Source organism: Monodelphis domestica, chromosome 2 (genome assembly GCF_027887165.1).
Source record: "Monodelphis domestica isolate mMonDom1 chromosome 2, mMonDom1.pri, whole genome shotgun sequence".
Lineage (NCBI taxonomy): Eukaryota > Metazoa > Chordata > Mammalia > Didelphimorphia > Didelphidae > Monodelphis > Monodelphis domestica.
Window position 1 is genome coordinate 233,758,071 of NC_077228.1, and position 25,440 is coordinate 233,783,510.

The window sequence follows — 25,440 nt, forward strand, 5'->3', positions numbered from 1 at the left end:
TTACTCCCACAGTGTTTCCTCTGAATGTGGAGAGTGGTTTTTCTCGTAGATTCCTCCAAGTTGTACAGGATCACTGCATTGTCACTAATGGAAAAGTCCATTATGTTCGATTGTACCACAGTGTATCAGTCTCTGTGTACAATGTTTTCCTGGTTCTGCTCCTCTCATTCTGCATCAATTCCTGGAGGTTGTTCCAGTTCCCATGGAATTCCTCCACTTTATTATTCTTTTGAGCACAATAGTATTCCATCACCAACATATACCACAATTTGTTCAGCCATTCCCCAATTGAAGGGCATTCCCCTCATTTTCCAATTTTTTTGCCACCACAAAGAGCACAGCTATGAATATTCTTGTACATGTCTTCTTCCTTATGATTTCTTTGGGGTACAAACCCATCAGTGCTATGGCTGAATCAAAGGGCAGACAGTCTTTTGGGCATAGTTCCAAATTGCCCTCCAGAATGGTTGGATCAATTCACAACTCCACCAGCAATGCATTAATGTCTTGACTTTGCCACATCCCCTCCAACATTCATTACTTTGATGTCATGTTAGCCAATCTGCTAGGTGTGAGGTGATACCTCAGAGTTGTTTTGATTTGCATTTCTTCTCCTAGTCTTTTTACAACTCCTAACTACCTTTGTTGGCTCATTATCAATACCATGGTACCCATCTGTAGGTATCCCTCAGGGCTGCATCTTAGGCCATCCTTTCCTATCTATACCTTTACTTGGTAACCCTATTAATCCCTATGGCTCAGATGTGTATGACTCATGTGTAAATATCTAGCATCAATCTCTTCCTTGAATGTCATCCTGCATCACCAATTTCTAACGGACCATTTCAAACTACATATCCCAGAGACACTGTGAATTATAAATAACTTACTTTTACAAGGATTTTCTTTTTTTGGGGGGGTATGGTGGGGGGTGGTATAATAAATGGATACTCTGGAGATATTTTTAGTTGCAATAAAGATATACTTTATATAATAAAGGAGATACTCTGCGGTAGAGGGATACTACCAGAGGATGTCTACGGATCATACTAGATGGCTTATGGGTCAAGATTTTGCCTACCCTTCTCCCTCAAATGCCATCGGTTTTTCCACCCTCTCCCTCCTGCCTCCCTTCCCCTCCCCCCTCTTAGTCAGTCACCATCTGTGTAACTCGAAGTGAAACTATGAAGCTTAGAGAAGATATTCTTCTTTCCCTTTTCTCAAGTAATGAGGTTTATTGGGAAAGACAGGACAAGGACAGAGGATGAGGTAAGAGGGAAGGGGGCTTCCCTAATCTATACAAGAGCCTTGGTTTTAAGGATATTAGAGAAATGCCAGTTCAGTCACAACTGTGACACAAAGTTTGTCAGGGAGTCACTATCAGAGACAGTCAGAGAGAGATAAGAGGACACAGATTTTCTTCTCCTTTCTTCTTTTCTTTCTTTCTTCTTCTTCAAACTCAAATCTCAGATATACAATTAGTTCTTCAACTTCAGCCACCACCATCTGCCACACTAGCCAAAAGTTAGTTCAAAAGCCTCTCCCCCAGCTCTGACGCCCCAAGGGTCTCCCAGCAACACAAAAACTTCTTTTTCCCTCCTGTCTCAGAAGCCAAGAGAGCAGCTCAGCTGTGGGTTTAGCTTCCAACTGTCTTTTCCCAGGATTGACAGATGATGTCCTTCACATGCATTGTAGATTCTCTCTTTTACAGTGAGAATAAGCTAGATATTTATTAATATTGTAGTACTGATAAAGATAGAGGCTGCTAGATGGCTAAGTGGGCAGTGTTGGGTCTGGAGTTAGGCAGACCTCAGTTCAAATCCAGCCATAGACACTCACTAGGTGTGTGAGCTAGGCAAGGCACTTAACCCATTTGTCTAATCCACTGGAAAAGAAAATATCTCCCCCCCAAAAAAAGAAGTCACAACTGAACAACATGACTGAACAAGAAGTCAGACATAACTGAATAACAAATTGTTAAAGACAATGATGAGGATGAAAAACATAGAGAAACCTCTGAGGTGCATGTAAAACATTATGCAGAAAAATGTATATCTATGAAAACAGGTGAACAGAACATAAATTGAAGAAATTAATTAAAGGAAGTACAACAAATTAACAAATCTAAACCAGAACAAAACAAGAAATCTTTAAATTAGAGAGGAAACATAAAATTGAGCTAATCTAAATCTAAATCTAAACACTAGATTTAAATTAGGAATTATGAAAGCTAATTGACAAAACAGAATTGCACTCTGGGCATATATCACAAAAGTCAAAATTAAAAATGCAAGTCCTATTTATAATAAAATATTTTTAACAGCATTCTCTAAGGTAGCAAAGAACTGAAAAGAAGGCAGGTTTCCATTGATTGCTGATTGGCTAAAAAATGAAAAATGCAAAGCATTCCTGGAAACAAACACGAAGATAATGTTATAAACTAATGCAGAGCAAAATAAGTAGAAATAAGGGAATCTACATAATGGACATAATGATGCAAATTAAGTGATAGAAACTCTAAGGAACTGGAAAACCAATCAAAATCATGAAGAACATTTGTTCTCACTAAAACATTGTACGGCAATCATATGTAATCCACTTTGCTATTAATAGCAATGTAATGATCCAGGAGAATCCTGAGGGGCTTATGAGAAAGAATGCTATCTACAGCGAGAGAAAGAACTGTTGAGGTAGAAAGACAGAAGGAAAACATTTGATTTATCAATTGTTAATATAGGTAATGGATATGGGGTTTTGCTTTTTAAAAGATTACTTTATTACAACAATTAATAATCTGGAAATAGGCATTGAATGATAATACATGTATAACCCAGTGAAATTACTTGTTGGCTCTGGGAGGGGGGGAGGGAAAAGGAGAGGGAAAGAACATGAATCATGTAACCATGGAAAAATACTTTAATAAATAAATATGTTCTCAATAAATAATTACACATCACCTTTTCCAAAGGAGGGAAATGATGGAAAGGGGATCATTGATAGAAAATACTATGTATATTTTTTCCTTCAAAAATTAGTGTTCAATCTAGTGGGCTTATTGATTGTTGATTCACTGATATCGAAAGATTGTGACAAAGAAAAAAAAGGCACCAACATAACATTTTAAAAAACAAAATTAAATTTCCAAAAGTAACTGCTAGTTGAGTCATAAAGAAAAATTAAAATCACTTCTTGGTGAATCAGAGAGAGTTTGAATATATATAAGACTAAAACTTATTTAGTCAAGCCAGATAAAATGATATTAAGTCTCCTCATCATGTTCTGTTGTTCAGTTGATTTAGTTGTATGGAGTTTGTGACTCCAGTAGTTTGCCATTTCCTTCTTCAGCTCATAATTAAAGATGACGAAACTGAGGTGAACAGGGTTAAGTGATTTGCCCAGGGTCATACAACTAGTAAATATCTCAGGCCAGATTTGAAATCAGGAAGATGAGTCTTCCTGACTCCAAACTAGCATTCTCTCTCTAGGAGAGTTTTGCATTTGCGATCCATTAGTAACTAGGTAAGGTAAACATAAGGGGAAAACTTTCCATTTTGTCAAAAACACATTAATGCTTTGTCATTAACACTTAAGCACCTTCAAAACCTTCCACTTAATTGATGTGAGGGAAACAAGACTCTTAACCTCTATTCAATCGAAAATAATAGCTATCACTTTCATTAATAGACAATAGAAATGTATATAGCATGCTGCAATAGACATCAATTTATTTTACAAGTACCTTAGTAAATTGCCACTGAATTATAATTTTCTGTTGTACTCAACATATAGACAATAAATCCAGCATGGTCTTAATATTGCTTAGAGAAGTTGGAAACAAGTAGTGGAAAAATATATTTTGAATTGTGATATTATATTTAAATATAGTGAGAAAGGCACAAGAAGAGAGTAGTTTAATCACTCAGTTCAGAGTTATTGAAACCATAGATTTCAGAAGAGTGAGATTGATTGAGTCCAATATTAAGTTGTCAAGGGTCTACATCTTCACCCAACAACGTTTTTATTGATACATTCATTGTCACTTTTGGACAGATAAGTAAACAGAATCTTCTTCACGTGAAAATGTATTTATACTCCAGGAAGACACACCATTGTTTGATCACTAGTTTCCCAAATATGCCTTACCTGATGACTATATTAGAAGAGATGATAATTCATACACAAAACATGAAAACATACTTATTGGTGTGACAAGGAAATCACTTTAAAAGAGAGTTCACATTTCAAATGTGAAAATTCCAACATTCACAAGTCTAAGAAAATTTAAGGTTTACATTGGTCAAGTCACTACAAGCCTTCACCTTTATCCTGGCATAAATCATCATGTTATTTTTAAAATTTCACTCCCTTTAAAAATGACCACCACCTGCTTCCCCTCTTTTGTCTATTTTAGAGGAATGAAAGATTCCAAGATCACTTAAAAGCAATAAGCATACTTAATGCCTAAAACATAGCATCCACTTGCAGCCTAAATAAGGTTGAAGGAGACTGTAAGTGATCAAGTTTGTGTTGTGTGACTATATTTCTGTGGCTACAGATGTATATGTGAATGTATCTATATACATAACCACATATATCTTATGTGTGTAGTATCTTATATCTTATCTCTAATATTCTCCATATATCTGTGACAGAGACTCATCAATAACTCTACTAGTTATTCAGGATCCAAGGAGGCAGTACATTTGGACCAGGTGACTTGAATTCAATAAATGTGATTAGGTTCTTTCTTACTATCACTTAAGTATCAACTTCCTTGGTGACTATGCTTTCTTTCAATATAATAGTGAAATAGTCAACAAGCAAGTATTTACTATATGATAGGTTTTGTCCCATTCTTCTTTGTATTGAAAAAATTATTAACATAAGAATTGAGCAGCTTTGCCTTCATTCTTTTGTCAGTAATTATTGTCCCAAAGAAAGTTCTCCTTTCTTGAAAATGTCCCTTTTCTCCTAAAATAGTTTGTTAAAAAAGCCCCAAAACCTTTTTGTTGTTCTTAGGACAGAATTGTTAATGTATTGGGGTAGATATGTAAATAGTCCAATAGTTCTAAAAATAATATACCCACAAAGTAACCAAACTATATATATCCTTTGTCTGAAATACAAGAGAACTGAAACATATGGAAAGATCATATGTACAAAAATGTTTATAGTAGTATTTTTTGTTATTCCAAAGCAATGAACACAAAATTGCTGTCCATCAATTGAGGATACACTGAAGGAATTATGGTATATGAATATAAATGAACATTATTGAGATGTATAAGGAAATGACAAAAAGACAAAAAGGCTTCAGAAAATCCTGATATGAACTAATGGAAAATAAGCTTTGCAGAACCAGAAGAAAAACTTAACTAATTGCACTATTTAAAGGGACAATCTGGAAAGATTTAAGGACTCTGATCAGTGCGATGATCAATCACAATTCTAGAAGATTAAGGATGAGTCATGCTTCCTGATACTTAAAAGAGAATTAATAGACTGTTGGTATAAAATGAGACACATTTCAAGATATCTATTTTTAAACAACTTTTTTTGTGAGTATTAAGTATTAAAAATCATTTATTTGTTCAAACAGAGTGTTTACTTGGGGAGGCAAGGGCCATAGATGAGAAGTGGGGAAGAGTGATTGATATGCCTCAAAAAAACTGAAAGAAAAAAACACAAATGAAAAATTTTTTAAATGTCCTGCAGAAAAGTGTTCTATATCCCTTCTGATTAGAGAAATGCAAATCAAAACAACTCTGACCACCTAGTAGACAGGCCAATATGACATTAAAGGAAAACAATAAACATTGGAAAGGATGTGGCAAAATTGGGACACTAATGCATTGCTGGTGGAGTTGTGAATTGATCCAACCATTCTGGAAGGCAATTTAGAATTATGCCCAAAGGGCTTTAAAAGATTGCATGCCTTTTGATCCAGCTATACGACTACTGGGTTTGTTTCCCAAAGAGATAAAAAAAAAATCTGTGTGCAAAAATATTTATAGCTGCACTTTTTGTGGTGGCAAAAAATTGGAAAATGAGAGGGTATCTCTTAATTGGGGAATGGCTGAACAAATTGTAGTATATGATGGTGATGGAATACTGTTATGTTATAAGTATAACTGTAGAGTATAAATGAACCATTTGATTTCTGTATGAACTGGAATGACCTCCGTGAACTGATGCATTGTGAAATGAGCAGAACCAGGAGAACATTGTACACAGTAACAGAAACACTGTGGGATGATCAAATGTAATAAACTCTGCTACTAATAGCAATGCAATGATCAAGAATAATCCTGTGGAACTTATTAAAAAGAATGCTATCTACATGCAGAGAAAGAACTATGGGAGTAGAAATGCAGAAGAAAAACGATTTATCACTTGGTTATATGGGTATATGATATAGGTTTGTGGTTTTTAAAAGATTACACTACTACAAAGAAGGGAGGGAGAGAACATGAATAAAACAAATAAATAAAAGGTACAGCAGATAGCAGAATGAAGTTCAAACAAACAAGAAAGACAAGTGTCATTCACACCACAGATCTTCTGAACTATATAACATTTCTTATTTTATCTAATCATGCAGCCCCAACTTTAAAGAACTCGTCACCTATTCCTGAACTACTGTAATAGCTCTCCTAGTTACTCTCCCTTTCTCAAAGCTTTCCCCTCACCTAACAACTTTCTCCTCAGCTGCCAAAGCTCCTTCCTTGCCACCCCACACACCAAATTCCCACAAGCAGCTTCCAATGACTAACAAGATCAAATATAAAGTCCTCCATCATTGAAAGCTCCTTTCTCCTTTTCTAGTCCTCTTACATTTTACTCCCCTTCATGCATTCAAAGATCCAACAACATCAGCCTCACATACATTATTGTTCCATACTGGTTTCATTGTTTTTGCAAGAACTGTCTCCCATACTCTCCCTCCCTTACCTTGAAGACATAACTAAAATCCTACCTTCTACAAGAAGCCTTAGTTAATGCTAACTACTATTATTGCCTTTTGCTTTCAGAGAACATTCCACCATCTCCTCTGTGTATAGAATTTTATGTGCCAAGTTATTTACATTTGCCTGACCCATTAGAATGTAATCCTTCAGAATCCTTCCTCAGAAGAGATTGTTTTTGTCAAATTCTCAGGGCTAAGCACAATGCCTGCCAAATATTAAGCACTTAATAATTGTGTTTTTTTGACACAATGATTGACTTATATATACTATATTCTTTTTCCATGCTTTTTGTATATGGAAATAATCATATCTGTTGATGACTATTAAGTTCATTTAAAAAAACTTAAGAGGAAGAACTCCTTAAGGTTTTCCTTTCTTATTTAGTTCCTCAAGAAAGCTACTACTACATTTATGTCCAATTAAAAAAAAAAAACCTACAAATCGAGGCTAATTATTAAAGAGTAGTACCATAGTCAAATGAAAAACCAAACTTGATTCCAAAGTGGGAAATAGGCAACTCTATCACTAACTTATGGAATCTTAAAGAAGGTCTGTGATCTTTGTGACCATCACAGGAAAAAATGTTGGTAAAATGTTCTGAAATTCTAAGAAAGAAGGAAAGGAACTTAAAAAAAAAAACTCAATAAAATAAAATAACGAATTCTAACTGAAGCACCTCTTTAAATCAAAATATATTCACTTCATCCTTCAGGTTTACATGTAACAAAATTCAAAAAAAAAAACCAAACAAAAAAAAACCCAACTCTTTGTACTCTATAAGGCCTCTTATAATGATCTAAAACTTCAATTTTAAGAATATTTTTGGTGCTATTAAAAAAAACAAAACAAAAAAGCTAGACATGTAGTTGTTTTCTGAATAAAAAGTTTCTTTAATTTCTAGGAGTAAATCTCTTACTCTGAGCAAACCTAAATAGAAATTGAATGTAAAATACATTAATAGATCACATTTTCACTTTTGTGGCTTTGATTAGTAAGATGAAGTCCAAATAACATTCCTGACAGCTAAATCATTGACCAATGCTAGGAAGCATAGTCTGATGAAAACTTCTGGGTCAACAAGTCCATTAATCTAGAATCTGTGTCTCACCAATTAGTGACACTTACCATCTGAGCGCAATTTTGATAGGTGTTGTAAGGCATGATGTGAAAAGGTCAGCTGGAAGGTCAGGGATCATAGGTAGGAGTTCATTCGCTTCACATGCTGCTAGCTGAATGCAGTTTTTCATTGATGGGGGCAAAGGCATCTGGGCAAGTGGATGACTTGGGTTAATTGCAGCTACCTACAGAGGAGAATGTTAAAGAGGAAAAAAAGGTGACTCATTTAGAGAATAACTTGGAAAATACATCCTAGCACAAAAGAATGAATCAGCTATGACTGGTAGCTTTGGACTTTTCTCTTGAGGTTTTTTGTGGATTTATTTAAAAAAATTTTTTTTTTCTGAATTGATTACAGGGGAATAAATGATTGTGAGACCTGCTGATAAGAACATGCCATTTCAAAATTCTTTCTTGTTAAGTTATTGGACTAAATCTCAGTCTTAAAATGCAACCATTATGATCAGTCTATCAAATTTGAAAAGTTATGAGCAATTTACTAATATGTAAGAGAGAAAAATATTCCTTATGTTTCTTTTTTCAAAAGTAAGTCAGAGAAACCAATGGCAATTCTATTTTTCTCTTTAAAACATAAGAGAGATGGAATACATATATATCTATGTATAATATATATATGGAATAAAATAGAAATAGTTTGTAAAAACTCTCTGCAGTTTCCTCAAAGAACAACTACAATGCTTTTACTAAATATCCAGATTGGTGATTTGGAAGAAATTGGGTAATTCTGAAAAAGAAAAAACATTATAAAATGACAACCTTGCCCAAATATAATAATTTTGGGTTATTATATAGTAACATTAGATTTGTTAAAGAAAAAAATTAACTTGCCAGGAAAATGGGAATAATTGCCCTTTCACTATTAAAATAAGATGTGTATTTGAAAGCACTATAAGCAGTTATAAGCATTTATGAAGAAAAACACTAAATATATACATATACAAATAAAATCCAAAATATTTTCTCATGATTACATGAAGTAAAATCTTAGTGTGAAAGGAAAATGACTAATTATCTACAAACCAATTAAGGTGCTTCAAATGTAATATTCTAGAAAGTCAAGACTCAGTTAGTAGATGAAATCATACATGTGTACAGATACATCTGTGGTTTAGAAACAACAAAATTTATCTCTCTCACCCAGCACTTTCAACTATCACTGTGACCATGCTGCCAAAAAAAGATGTACTCAAAGAATTCAAACAAATTCTAATATTTTCTAAACAATTAAAAGAATAAATCTGTTTTGAAATAATGCAATGAATTCAATTTTTCCCAGTGTTACTTTATTAACCATGAGTATAATCTACTGTTTAGTGCAATAAAGAAATTCCATTTATCAATTAGTAAATAGCATGGTATCAATGATACATGCCAGATGAACAAAACAACACAAATCTACTAGGTGGAGTAATTTCTGATTTTGCTCACCATTTACTTTTGCATTCTGAGGAAGGAATAAAATCTGGCAATTCACAACAGGCTTTTTAAAAAAATCATTTTCAAGAAAAAATGAGATTTACAAGAATACCTAGCATGTTAGTATAGTGTTCTGAGGAATGTTTATGAATAATAGATTTCTTGTTCCTGAAAATACTTGTGGAGAGGAAAATTTCAGAACTAGTTTTGTTCAAAAAAGTACTTTGAACTGAAAAGAGCAAGGTAGATATACATAAGAAATAACTTGCTTTATAACTGGCCTGTGAATCACCATGATCCACAAAAGGAGTAATTTATGATCTGAAGTGAATATATCAGAACAGGAAAATCCCAGGAATCACTCTAAGAAAATAAGATTATAAAATACCTTCCCAGATAAATCGACCACAAAATGTAAATGTGGGACATGAAATAAAATAGAGGGTAGAATAGTCAAATAAAGAAGTGAAAAGTCATAGAAAGAAATCTTTCAATAAATTAGGTCTTTTATCCTCTAAATTACTAGACCACTCTAGAAAGAGTCCCACCCTTTTCGCCATTTATAGGACGTTCTCTCCCAGGACCCACATGCAAGCTAGAATATGAAGCCACATATCTAAACCTGGATACTTACTATCAAGCAGAGAGGGAAAACTGATGTGCCTACCTTTTATGTCTTTGCATATCAGTATGATTATATTACAGAACTTCATCACAAACGAACAGGACATTTTTTTAAAAGTTACATGCTTTGTTGATCTATGACAAAGTAGGGTATAGAATCCAGATTTTAATAGAAAAAACTAAATGAGATACAGATGGAAATAGCTAACAAAATAATAATAGCAGGGAAGCTCTAATTTTCCCCTCTCAGTACTAGATAATATGAACAAAAAATAAATAAGAAAGAAGTTAAGGAGATGAATAAAATCTTAGATAAGTTAAATATGATAGATATCTGGAAAGCCCACACATACCTGCATGGATCTAGTATTAGATCTAACCCTGAACATACACATAATCCAAACAAAGTTCTGGTAAGACAACAGTGACTTAGAGAGCATAAATATTCTACCAAAATCTTATTATTATTAATTTTTACTTATAATACTAAGAAGGTAATCCTGCGTTCCTGAAGGGCTATGTGGCATTGGAACAAAAGTTCTACTGGGTATGACCAAACTGGAAAAAACTTGGGTTTTGGAAAGAATATGGTCCTGGCAACAGAGTGTGCCTACTGCCTGAGGACAAATATAGCTAACTTTGGCCTGGTAATGTATGTTAACTGAGAACCAGACTAGTTGATCAAATTAAATGCTGGTAGAAACATGGAGAAACACCGCTAATGTTATGTTGCTAGAGCAGCTGTGAATTGTTTTTTAGAAAACAAGATAGAGCTGTAAAGCCATTCATGCTTATTGAGCTATGGACCTAAATTACTATTACTAGGATTAAGCCCTAAGGGCATTTTATATATATATATATATATATATATATATATATATATATATATATATATATATTTTAAACCCTTACCCCCTTACCTTCCATCTTGGAGGCAATACATAGTATTGTCTCCAAGGCAGAAGAGTAGTAAGGGCTAGGCAATGGGGGTTAAGTGACTTGCCCAGGGTCACACAGCTAGGAAGCATCTGAGGCCAGATTTGGCTAAGGACATTATTAAGAAGTTAAAAAGCTGTGCATTTATGACAGCACTGGAATAATATATAAGATTATTTATCATCTTGGGGAAAGGATTGGGAAAGGAAGAAGAGAGAATCTAGACCGCAAAATGTCTAAAACCAATTGCTAAAAATGGTTTCCACATATAATTGAAAAATTTTTTAAAATGAATATGATAACTTCAGAGGAACAAACAAAGTCTTGCATAAGTTGATGTAAAATGAAGCAGTCAGGAAAGCAATACAAAATAACTATCAATGTAAATGGTTAGAATATGATATAATAAATGTTATGAAATGATTTTTCTTTTTTCTTTTTTTTTATGTTTACATGATTTATTTTCTTTCCCTACCCTCCCAGAGCCAATAAATAATTCCACTGAGTTGTACACATGTTATTGTCAAACTATTTTAAAAAGCAAAAACAAATGCAAGCCTCGCCTCAGAAAAGGGTTATGAAAAGAGACTTCCCCTTGCTCCTCTCCAGAGAACTAATAGAACAAGATGGTCCATAGGGTATAACATTGCATAAAAAATCCAAATTTTCCCCATTGATTATGTTCTTTAAAAAAAATTATTTGTGACTTCCGGTTAAGATGGCGGCTTAGAGAAAGCTGAAGTTCAGATCTCCGGAAAACCCTTCCCGACCAATCTCAAACTAGAAGCTCCTAAGGCGCCGAAATTCAAAACGATCAACAGCACAGACCCTGGGAACCCTCCTCCTGGACCTGGACCCGGTTCAAAAGGTACGGCTCCCCTTAAAAGCCAGAACCCGAGATCCCTCGGACCTCAGGGGTAGGAGCGCAGAGTCCAAGGCTCCCGGAAGCTGCAGCCGCGCTGGGCTCAGAGAGCAGGGTCTGAGGAACAACAACCCTCAGGGTCTTCTACCCAAGTCCCAGTCCGGGTGAAAGTTACTGCCTGGGGCCTCCGCTGCAGAGAGCTGGTCAAAACAACAGCAACCCTCAGGGCGGGCAAGACAGCCTCACGGGCTGGATCCTGCTATCCAAGTCTCAGTGAAAGTCCTTGCTCTCGGAGCTTGGGTTAGCTGCAGCCCATCCCCCCCGCAGGCTGACGAAACAGCCTCACGGCCAGCGATTCTGAAGGCAACTTCCTGAAAGTGAGCCGGGGGGAGAGTGTGGCCTCGTGGTCCGACCCTTCCATTCCAGTTCCAGTGAGGCATATTCAGTTTAACCCAGGGAAAGTCATAGAACCAACATCTGCCCAGGACTAAAGCCTCTGATCACCAGACAAAGACAAGAAAAGCCAATCCTCCACGTTCAGAGATGACAAACTCCACAGAAGCACAGAAGCCCCCAAATACCAAGAAAAATAAGAAGAAAGGGGCGACTCTGGACACATTCTATGGAGCCAAAATACAAAATACAGAGCAGATAGAAGAAGCTATACAAGAAAATTCTCCAAAATCTTCCAAAGGAAATAGAAACTCTCCACAAACCCATGAAGAATTTGAATCAGAAAGGACCAAAAAGATGGAAGCCCTCTGGGAGGAAAAGTGGGAAATGATGCAAAAGAAATTCACGCATCTACAAAACCAGTTTGACCAAACTGTAAAAGAAAACCAGGCTTTAAAGCAAGAACTAATAAAGCAAAGCCAAAACACCAAGAAATTAGAAGAGAACATAAAATATCTCACCGACAAGGTGATAGATCTGGAAAACAGGGGGAGAAGAGAAAATTTAAGAATAATTGGACTCCCAGAAAAGCCAGAAATAAACACCAAACTGGACATGGTGATACAAGATATAATCAAAGAAAATTGCCCAGAGATTCTAGAACAAGGGGGCAATACATCCACTGACAGAACTCACAGAACACCTTCTACACTAAACCCCCAAAAGACAACTCCCAGGAATGTAATTGCCAAATTCCAAAGCTATCAAACAAAAGAAAAAATCCTACAGGAAGCCAGAAAAAGACAATTTAGATATAAAGGAATGCCAATCAGGGTCACACAAGACCTTGCAAGTTCTACGCTGAATGATCGTAAGGCATGGAACATGATCTTCAGAAAGGCAAGAGAGCTGGGTCTCCAACCAAGAATCAGCTACCCAGCAAAACTGACTATATACTTCCAAGGGAAAGTATGGGCATTCAACAAAATAGAAGACTTCCAACTTTTTGCAAAGAAAAGACCAGAGCTCTGTGGAAAGTTTGATACCGAAAATCAAAGAGCAAGGAATACCTGAAAAGGTAAATATTAAGGAAAGGGGAAAATGTTATCTTCTTCTTTTACTCAAACTCTCTTCTATAAGGACTACATTTATATCAACCTATGTATACTAATATGTGGGGAAAATGTAATGTATAAATAGGGGGTAAAGAAAGACCAAATAGAATAATGGTTCTCACACAAAGATTCACAGGGGAAGGGGAGGGGAAGAAAACTCCTATAAGAAGGAGAGGAAGAGAGGGGGGGGGGGGTTTACTTAAACCTCAATCTCAGGGAAATCAACTCTGAGAGGGAAAAACATCCAGATCCATTGGGATCTTGAATTCTATTTTACCCAACAAGGGTAAGGAGAAGGGAAAACCAAGGGGGGGAGGGGGAGAGGGAGAACAAAAAGGGAGGGAAAGAGAGGGGGGAGGGGGAGGGAACAAAAAGGGAGGGACTAAAAAGGGAAACATCAAGGGAGGGGACAAGGGGGACTGATTCAAAGTAAATCACTGGACTAAAAGGTAGAGCCGAAGAAGAAAAGGTTAGAATTAGGGAAGGCAATCAAAATGCCAGGGAGTCCACAAATGACAATCATAACTTTGAACGTGAATGGGATGAACTCACCCATAAAACGTAGACGAATAGCTGAATGGATTAGAATCCAAAACCCTACCATATGTTGTCTTCAAGAAACACACATGAGGCGGGTTGACACCCACAAGGTCAGAATTAAAGGATGGAGTAAGACCTTCTGGGCCTCAACTGATAGAAAGAAGGCAGGAGTGGTAATCATGATATCTGATAAAGCCAATGCAAAAATAGACCTGATCAAAAGGGATAGGGAAGGTAATTATATTTTGTTAAAAGGGACTCTAGACAATGAGGAAATATCATTAATCAACATGTATGCACCAAATAATATAGCACCCAAATTTCTAATGGAGAAACTAGGAGAATTGAAGGAAGAAATAGACAATAAAACCATACTAGTGGGAGACTTAAACCAACCATTATCAAATTTAGATAAATCAAATCAAAAAATAAATAAGAAAGAGGTAAAAGAAGTGAATGAAATCTTAGAAAAATTAGAATTAATAGACATATGGAGAAAAATAAATAGGGATAAAAAGGAATACACCTTCTTCTCAGCACCACATGGCACATTCACAAAAATTGACCATACATTAGGTCACAGAAACATAGCACACAAATGCAAAAAAGCAGAAATAATGAATGCAGCCTTCTCAGATCACAAGGCAATAAAAATAATGATTAGTAATGGTACATGGAAAACCAAATCTAAAACCAATTGGAAATTAAACAATATGATACTCCAAAACCGTTTAGCTAAAGAAGAAATCATAGAAACAATTAATAATTTCATCAAGGAAAATGACAATGGCGAAACATCCTTTCAAACCTTTTGGGATGCAGCCAAAGCGGTAATCAGAGGCAAATTCATATCCCTGAAAGCTCATATTAACAAACAAGGGAGAGCAGAGATCAATCAATTGGAAATGCAATTGAAAAAACTCGAAAGCGATCAAATTAAAAACCCCCAGCAGAAAACCAAATTAGAAATCCTAAAAATTAAGGGAGAAATTAATAAAATCGAAAGTGATAGAACTATTGATTTAATAAATAAGACAAGAAGCTGGTACTTTGAAAAAACAAACAAAATAGACAAAGTACTGGTCAATCTAATTAAAAAAAGGAAGGAAGAAAAGCAAATTCACAGCATTAAAGATGAAAAGGGGGACAGCACCTCCAATGAGGAGGAAATTAAGGCAATCATTAGAAATTATTTTGCCCAATTATATGGCAATAAATACACCAATTTAGGAGAAATGGATGAATATATACAAAAATACAAACTGCCTAGACTAACAGAAGAGGAAATAGAATTCTTAAATAATCCCATATCAGAAATTGAAATCCATCAAGCCATCAAAGAACTTCCTAAGAAAAAATCCCCAGGGCCTGATGGATTCACCTGTGAATTCTATAAAACATTCAGAGAACAGTTAACCCCAATACTATACAAACTATTTGACATAATAAGCAAAGAGGGAGTTCTACCAAACTCCTTTTACGACACAAACATGGTACTGATTCCAAAACCAGGCAGGTCAAAAACAGAGAAAGAAAACTATAGACCAATCTCCCTAATGAATATAGATGCAAAAATTTTAAATAGGATACTAGCAAAAAGACTCCAGCAAGTGATCAGAAGGATCATTCACCATGATCAAGTAGGATTCATACCAGGGATGCAGGGCTGGTTCAACATTAGGAAAACCATCCACATAATTGACCACATCAACAAGCAAACTAGCAAGAACCACATGATTATTTCAATAGATGCAGAAAAAGCCTTTGATAAAATACAACACCCATTCCTATTAAAAACACTAGAAAGCATAGGAATAGAAGGGTCATTCCTAAAAATAATAAATAGTATATATCTAAAACCATCAGTAATATCATCTGCAATGGGGATAAACTAGATGCATTCCCAATAAGATCAGGAGTGAAACAAGGATGCCCATTATCACCTCTACTATTTGACATTGTACTAGAAACACTAGCAGTAGCAATTAGAGAAGATAAAGAAATTGAAGGCATCAGAATAGGCAAGGAGGAGACCAAGTTATCACTCTTTGCGGATGACATGATGGTCTACTTAAAGAATCCTAGAGATTCAACCAAAAAGCTAATTGAAATAATCAACAACTTTAGCAAAGTTGCAGGATACAAAATAAACCCACATAAATCATCAGCTTTTCTATATATCTCCAACACAGCTCAGCAGCAAGAACTAGAAAGAGAAATCCCATTCAAAATCACCTTAGACAAAATAAAATACCTAGGAATCTATCTCCCAAGACAAACACAGGAACTATATGAACACAACTACAAAACACTCGCCACACAACTAAAACTAGACTTGAACAACTGGAAAAACATTAACTGCTCATGGATAGGACGAGCCAATATAATAAAAATGACCATCCTACCCAAACTTATTTATCTATTTAGTGCCATACCCATTGAACTACCAAAATACTTCTTCACTGATTTAGAAAAAACCATAACAAAGTTCATTTGGAAGAACAAAAGATCAAGGATATCCAGGGAAATAATGAAAAAAAACACATATGATGGGGGCCTTGCAGTCCCAGACCTCAAACTATATTACAAAGCAGCAGTCATCAAAACAATTTGGTACTGGCTAAGAAACAGAAAGGAAGATCAGTGGAATAGACTGGGGGAAAACGACCTCAGCAAGACAGTATACGATAAACCCAAAGATCCCAGCTTTTGGGACAAAAATCCACTATTCGATAAAAACTGCTGGGAAAATTGGAAGACAGTGTGGGAGAGACTAGGAATAGATCAACACCTCACACCCTACACCAAGATAAATTCAAAATGGGTGAGTGACTTAAACATAAAGAAGGAAACCATAAGTAAATTGGGTAAACACAGAATAGTATACATGTCAGACCTTTGGGAGGGGAAAGGCTTTAAAACCAAGCAAGATATAGAAAGAATCACAAAATGCAAAATAAATAATTTTGACTACATCAAACTAAAAAGCTTTTGTACAAACAAAACCAATATAACTAAAATCAGAAGGGAAACAACAAATTGGGAAAAAATCTTCATAGAAACCTCTGACAAAGGTTTAATTACTCATATTTATAATGAGCTAAATCAATTGTACAAAAAATCAAGCCATTCTCCAATTGATAAATGGGCAAGGGAAATGGATAGGCAGTTCTCAGATAAAGAAATCAAAACTATTAACAAGCACATGAAGAAGTGTTCTACATCTCTTATAATCAGAGAGATGCAAATCAAAACAACTCTGAGGTATCACCTCACACCTAGCAGATTGGCTAACATAACAGCAAAGGAAAGTAATGAATGCTGGAGGGGATGTGGCAAAGTAGGGACATTAATTCATTGCTGGTGGAGTTGTGAACTGATCCAACCATTCTGGAGGGCAATTTGGAACTATGCCCAAAGGGCGACAAAAGAATATCTACCCTTTGACCCAGCCATAGCACTGCTGGGTCTGTACCCCAAAGAGACAATGGACACAAAGACTTGTACAAAAATATTCATAGCTGCGCTCTTTGTGGTGGCCCAAAACTGGAAAACGAGGGGATGCCCATCAATTGGGGAATGGCTGAACAAACTGTGGTATATGTTGGTGATGGAATACTATTGTGCTCAAAGGAATAATAAAGTGGAGAAGTTCCATGGAGACTGGAACAACCTCCAGGAAGTGATGCAGAGCGAGAGGAGCAGAACCAGGAGAACATTGTACACAGAGACTAATACACTGTGGTATAATCGAACGTAATGGACTTCTACATTAGGGGCGGTGTAATGTCCCTGAACAACTTTCAGGGATCCAGGAGAAAAAAAAACACCATTCATAAGCAAAGAATAAACTATGGGAGTGGAAACACCGAGAAAAAGCAACTGCCTGAATACAGAGGTTGAGGGGACATGACAGAGGATAGACTTTAAATGAACACTCTAATGCAAATACTATCAACAAAGCAATGGGTTCAAATCAAGAAAACATCTAATGCCCAGTGGACTTACGCGTCGGCTATGGGGGGTGGGGGGGAGGAAAAGAAAATGATCTATGTCTTTAATGAATAATGCTTGGAAATGATCAAATAAAATATATTAAAAAAAATTATTTGTTATAAAGGATTGCTCTCAAAGGAAGAGAAAAACCTAGGTGACATAAAAACAAGTTAATTAATAAAAATATTTTAATGGCTATAAAATTTTTGTTCATAAATTCTACATTCAAAAGAACTTAAATTGTGTGTAAATTTCTCTCAATAATTTTTTAAAGTACCAAGTACTTAAAACTGTTAATGTACTTTTTATGGTAATGTTTCTCTTTTCCCCTTACATGCACACATCCCTACCTTATTTTATTCTCATGCCTTTGGTAGAGTATTACCATTTAATATGGAATATATTTTTATAGATAACAGGGTTACATGACTTAACTAAGGTCACAAAATTACTTGGAAAGACAGAAATAGAATGGACAACAGAGATGCATTCCATATCATTTTGTTTCTCTTTCAAATAGGAATTTTTATTATCTGCCAAAAATATATGCTAAAAGGTTTAAAGAAAAAATAGCAAACTATTATTGAATATATTTTAAAAGACATCCACACAATTAATGAATTATAAACTTAGAGGTGTGTAAACACATCATATCATATTATTGTGCTTATGATGTTTTTAATACTTCAACTTTCCTAACAGAGGCCACCAAGCATAGAAGTTTTATTAAAAACCTATTCTGCTACAAGGACAATAAATCCTGGAGCACTTACAAATAAATAAAGGATTAAAGTTTGCTATGACTCCTGTCACTTTTAATATAATTACTTTTTAAAAATTAGTAAGGAAAAAAACAAAAAAAAAGACCAGAGCTCTTTTTCCAGCTATACAAACTAAAAGACCATCAGCAAAATCAACTTGTACCACTCAGAAAATTACTTCCTATTGTGACAACCCTGCTAAGAAATATGATTGGTTTGGGTACAATTTGAGTCTAAAGCTTGTCAAATCTGAGTCATGAGGAAAGATGCGAGGAGTCTAACAGATGTGTCAGAACAGGCTTCACATACAAGTATTTTGGTGACGGAATACATTAAGTCAGAAGCATCCTTGCAACAGCAGCCAGGGAGTTATGCTTTTGCGTAAATGCTACTCACATCTTTCACTCTGGATGCTTTATGAAAAGAGATCTATATTTCCCCCCACGCCCCAAAAGACATAGAAAAAGAGGTAGCAAAAAAAAAAGACACAGGAAATGTTATAAGAATGTGGAAGATGACAGGAAAATTGGGACAAACAGGAGAATAAGATCTACTTTCCCCCAATCTGAAATTGAGTAATTTTAAAATTGTATTGTCTTAGTCCAAAAAGAAGTGGAATGCCATTATTAATAAAACAAAGCCACTAGTTAAGGCATAGTACTCTAAGAACAGGTTACAAAATTTCTAAATCCATGAGTTTTTATGGCAGTTTTAATCTATGAGTTTCACAGCTGGAAATGACAACTAAAAGTTAACAATGAAAAGATGAATTGATATCCCTAATGGTCATTTAACTTCTGCTTGAAAACCACCAATGATAAGAAATTCTATATGCCCCAAAGCAGTCAATTCCATTTTAATATAGTTATAATTATATAAAATTTTTCTTTATTTTAAAGTCTGCCCCAAACTTTCATCTTTGTTCTGGCATTTGGAAACTAGAAGCACAGACCATATTTCTTTAGAATGAAAACACCACCTTTGACACAGAGAATTGACCTTGATCTGCTGTAATGAATATGAATCTCTGCTTAAAGGCAGTCATTTTCCCTAATAACAATGTTGGAAAGACAAAATAAGATGCACTATTTCTGAATGAATGCTGAATCACTGGACACTTTTGTATTTATCTCTCTCACATTATCTCTATTCCCATCTCCTAGTCTGACAGTTTTCTCAAAAAGGACGCTTTTCAGCATAATATGTATAAGTTCTTATTATTGGAGTAAAGAACTTTTAAAAAATTCTTGAGTTTTGGATTCTAACAGATGTATTAGCTCAAGCATAACACTCAAGTATTTTGCTGAAAGAATACATTATGTTAGAAATATTCCTGCAAACAACAGCAGTCAGTGACATCCAAAACCTCCAGAGATTTTTATACAAAAGTCAATTCTTTTAAGATAGTAATCTTGTATCCCTTATGTTCTCTTCTACAGATTAAATATCCTCAGTTCTTTCTACCAGTCCTCCTGTGGCAGTTTCCAAGTACCATCACCATACTATTTCCTTCTCCTAAGGATTTATGTCATCATCATTGTCATCATCATCATCACCACCACCTTCATATTTAACATTGATATAATGTTTTAAGATCTGTAAAGTGCTTTATAAATATCTCATTGGAATCTAACAATACCTCTGGAAGATAGGCATTATTATCCCCATTTTCCAAACTAAGGCAGTCATAGATTAAGTGACTTGACAAATGTGACAAGAGTTATTAACTGTCTGAGGCTAGTTTTGAATTCTAGTTTTCCTGACACCAGGTCTAGTGCTCTAGAAACTGTACCACCTGGCTGCCTTTATCAGTGGTCAAGGTATTTTTTAATATATAGCATTTATAAATGGAGAGAATACTTGAAATGTGACTTATCAAAGCAGAGAACACCAGGACTATCACCTCCATCATTCTGGATCCTACACTTTTCTTGATTTAGCCCAAAATTTCATTAGCTCTTTTGACTGCTAGACCATGTTGCTGATTCATCCCAAGTTTGCAGGCTACTAAAATCTCTAGGTATTTCTCAGGATCAACTTCTCTGTAGATATAAAAACTTCACTGCATATGAGGATAGATGATTTTTTAAAATAGAATTTAATTGAAATCTTCTGATTTTATATCACCTAAAATTTCCCCCTCTTTCCTCAGTCCTTTGCCTTCCCAGAAACTCATTCCATATAATGGAACTTAAAGTAAATTTTTTTTTAAAAAAAGGGGGAAAAGCACTAGCAAAACCAATCACTACATCAAAAAACTCTGAAAACATACCTAATATTTGATACCCCTATACCTGTAACTTCCACAGACAAGGAGAAGGAGGGGGATTACACATCTTTTCACATTTCTTCTTTAGGGATACACTTGTTCCTTGTAATTTTGCAATTCATTTTCAATTGTTTTGTGGTGGTTCCACTTCTTATAACATTATACAAATTAACCACAATTTGTACAGTTATTCCCCAATGTATGGGTATGTTTCCATTTTTCTGATACTATAAGAATGCTATTATAAATGTTTTGGTGCATATGGAGCCTTTTAATCAATGATCTCCTATTAATATGCCTAGTAGTAGAAATTCTGAGTCAAATGGTATAAATACTTTGTCACTTTATTTGAATAATTCCAAATTATTTTCAAGAAAGGTTGTACTGGGGGCAGCTGGGTAGTTCAGTGGATTGAGAGCCAGGCCTAGAGACTGGAGGTCCTGGGTTCCAATCTGGCCTCAAACACTTCCCAACCGTGTGACCCTGAGCAAGTCACTTAACTCCCACTGCCTAGCCCTTACCACTCTTCTGCCTTGGAACCAATACACAGTATTGATTCTAAGATGGAAGGTAAGGGTTAAAAAAAAAAGGCTGTACTAATTCAAAGCACTACCACAAATCACTGTGTCTATTTTTCCATAACTCCTCCAATATTGACTATTGCTATTTTTCTCATTTTTGCCAATTTGCTGGGTTTGATGTAAAACCTAAGGACAATTTAATTTGCATTTTGCCTCCTATTACTGATTTAGAGCTTCGTTCATATGGTTAAATTTGTAACTCTTGAGGATCATTTGCTCATATCATTTGGTCTTATATATTTCTGTTACTTTTCCATATGTCTTGGATTTTTCCCATATATCCATATATATTGGATTTTCCATATGTCACAGTCATATATGCCTATGACTCCATTTGGGGTTTTCTTGGCAAAAATTCTGGAATGCCTACAGAGATGATATATGAAAGGGACAGAGAGGAGCCAGGGAACAGAGAGAGAGCATGTAACATGCCAGGGTAAAATCAAGTGCTGGCCATGAGAGAAGGGTAACCTTTGAGGTCTCAGAAAAAGAAGCTATAGAAAAGGAGATGAAAAAAAAGGGTGAAAGACAAAAAAGGAGGGCTTTACTTTAATTCTAGGAGAGGGCTACACTCATACATGTTTCGATAAATGAAGAGAAATGATCTGTTAAAGAAGATGACGATGACACACTGAGTATGGTCTAGATAATTTGGTGCTTGAAAAGTCATAGATGTTGGGTGGTAGAGGAATTGGAACTCCTGAGGGCAGCTGGCATCTAGGAGAGAAGGAAAGTATCAGTCCAGGGAGTAGATTTTGAGGCATATGTTAAAAAAAACAAAACATGGGAGGATATATATCAGTGATGGGATGCATAATCAGGGGCAAGTTTAACTTGTAGGAGGGAGTCTGCCATGGGACAAAGTCTTCTTTATACCAGCAATAATAGGCATCATTCTAGGAGTGAAGCACAAGGGAAAGGGGGATGCTATAAGGCAAGTCCAGCAGGGTAGTGTAAGAAAGCACCTAAAGGGGCCAGCTAGGTGGCTCAGTAGATAGAGAGTCAGGCCCAGAGATGTGGGGTCCTGGGGTCAAAGTTGGCCTCTGGGCAAGTTGCTTAACCCCCATTGCCTAGCCCTTACTGCTCATCTGCCTTGGATCCAATATACAATATTGATTCCAAGATGGAAGGTAAGGGTTTAAAAAAAAAGCATCTAGAATGAATACTTTGGAAAAAAAGGAACTATGTGAAGACACTCCCTTCCTGAAGGTAAGAGGTAGACAAGTGTTATGTATTGCACATATTTTCAGACTTATTTAATGCATAAATCAGTTGTATTGGGTTCTTTTCTTCTCTAAAAAATACTATTTGCCATATTGAATGGCTGTCTGGGAGGGGAAGGGATACATGACAAACAAAAAATTAATAAAAACATTTTAAAAACCAAAAAAAAATAGTAGTCTTGATTTATCAAACAATTACTCTTCACTTTTCAAGTAAACAAGCATTATTAAGTGCCTATAAAGTTCTAGGAACTGAAATGAAGAGTAGAGATACAAAGAAAGGCATAAAACAGACATTCCCAAGGCGCTTAAAGTCTAATGAGGGAGACATCATGAAACTATATTCAAAAAAGAGACTAAATAAATTGGAAATAATTCCAGAGGGGAGGCACTATGATTTTTTTAAACCCTTACCTTCCATCTTGGAATCAATACTGTGTATTGGTTCCAAGGCAGAAGAGTGGTAAGGGCTAGGCAGTGGCGGTCAAGTTACTTGGTCAGGGTCACACAGATAGGAAGTGTCTAAGGCCAGATTTGAAACTAGGACAACCCACTAGGCCTGGTTCTCAATTCTCTGAGTCACCCAGTTGCTCCTAGGAGGCACTATGATTAAGGAGAATTAAATTACTCCAGGGTACAACAACTTAGAAATTTTGCATTCTGACAAGACAAAAAGTTACAAATTTAAGGTTAGTATAAAGATGAGAGGAGGGTGGGGCCAGAGGGAAAGGAAAATTAGTTTAGTTTAAACAACATACAGCTTTAGACAGTTTCATTTAAGCAGCCTGCATTCTGCTCTCATATTCTGAGGTAACAAGTCATGCTACAGCTTTCCTGACCAACTGTCCTTCTAATATCCAAACTTGAGTACAATTCTTTTTTAATTATCCAATTTTGAATCTTCTTCCTATATCCTTATTTATTTATTTTTTTGAGTTTTGCCTTCCTTCTTAGAATCAATACTAGATATTGGTTCGAAGGCAGAAGAGGGATAAGGGCTGGGAAACTAAGGTACATAATCATGATGAATCCTTATAGAGTAGAAACTATGATAATCCCAATTTTATAGTTAAGGAAACTAAATTTAAGAAAATCCAAGTGACTTTTCCAGGTTCATACAATCACTAAGTCAGAATATGAATTTGGTTCTTCCATTTTCAAGTCCCAGTGCTCTCCCATGATGCCACCTGGCAGTAGTTTTCAACTAACCTAGGGATACTTTTAAATGTAAGAATTTTTATTCTTAGGATCTTACTACATAGTGTCATTAAGAATGAAAAATATGAGAGCTATGGAGAAAGATATGCACAAACTAATGCAAAGTGAGAAGAAATCTCAAAATGACACAGATGCATTAATGATAACTAAATATTACATTTCCATATCACAGGAAAGATGTATAGGAATTGATGCAGAGCGAAGTTAACTGAGTCAAGAAAACATTATGAACAGTGTATAAAACAAAGTAAATGGAAAGAACATTCACTTCCTCCCTGCAAAAAATTAAAAGTGACTAATGGAAAGCTATGGAGAACAAATGGGTCTTAAAAGAAGAATTATAGGAAGAAATACCCTATGCAAAGGTGGGAGGCAAACAACTATGGTGCTTTGCACATATTTTCAGAGTTTCTAATATATTCATAATTTTGGTGATATTTTTCCCATTGCTATTTATTTTAGTCTTAAAAATATTATAATATGGAATCACTCTCTTGAGGGAAATAAGGAGGGTTGCAAAAGGAAAATATAAAATACATTAATAAAGACACTTTTTAAAAAAGTAGACATGCCTAAATATCCCAAATTAAAATTTGGCATATGTATTATTAGAAAAACAAGATGAAGAAGTAAGTTAAAGTGGGGGGAGGGGTGGAGAAGATGTGAAAACAAAATTTTTCCATGTAGGAGGGAAAAAAAAGATAAACCAAAAATAAAAGGAGATACTTAAAATTGGTGAGACCTTATACAAGTTATTTCACTTCTCTGGGTCTCAATTTTCTTAGAGTAGCAATTAGGTGCTTCAAGCTTCCAGCACTTAAACAGAGGGAAAATGCAGGTCAAAATCACTTTAAACTCTCATCATTTTAATTTTTATGATTTGTTAAATAATCCTTGGTTGCAAACAATGGACATTAAATACAAGTAAAATAAAATTCAGATACACTTCATCAGGGAGATCATCCTGATGGCTCAGGTGGTAAGCCTCCAAAAATTAGTTTCAGTTCAAGATGAAATCAAAACCATAAGCTGGCAAGTTCCTTCATTTTTATTAGAATGTGCTATGCTACTATGTTCAAGTTCTTCAAAAGGAGAGGGAGAAACAAATCTACACAGTTCTTCAAATTCTAATAAAAGAAAATCAAATGGGATTGCTGAGAATAAAGACACCAGAAGCCAATCCGAAGAGATCAAAAACAAAAAATAAGTATTATAAACACGTGGCTAGATATAAAGGAAGACACTTTATGAGGCCTGTTTCAATGTTTCTCCAGGGACAACTGATCAGCTGCTACAAAGCAAAAACTTATCACAATTATACTGTAAGTTAAATAAAATGAACATGACTAGTTTTAACAATTAAACACATCTATTTTAAAAGCCTAGTGGATTTCCTTCAAT

General features: G+C 35.3%; 1 protein-coding gene across 3 annotated transcripts in view; it reads right to left on the reverse strand.

Annotated features, from left to right (window-relative positions):
* The window catches only part of RPTOR (regulatory associated protein of MTOR complex 1), a 569,750-nt gene that overhangs the window by 313,776 nt on the left and 230,534 nt on the right, over positions 1-25,440 (reverse strand). For all 3 annotated transcript variants that reach the window (XM_056817367.1, XM_056817369.1, XM_056817370.1), the window contains one exon: positions 8,094-8,269. In XM_056817367.1, the coding sequence (XP_056673345.1) occupies positions 8,094-8,269 (176 nt within the window). The remainder of the gene's footprint in view (positions 1-8,093; positions 8,270-25,440) is intronic.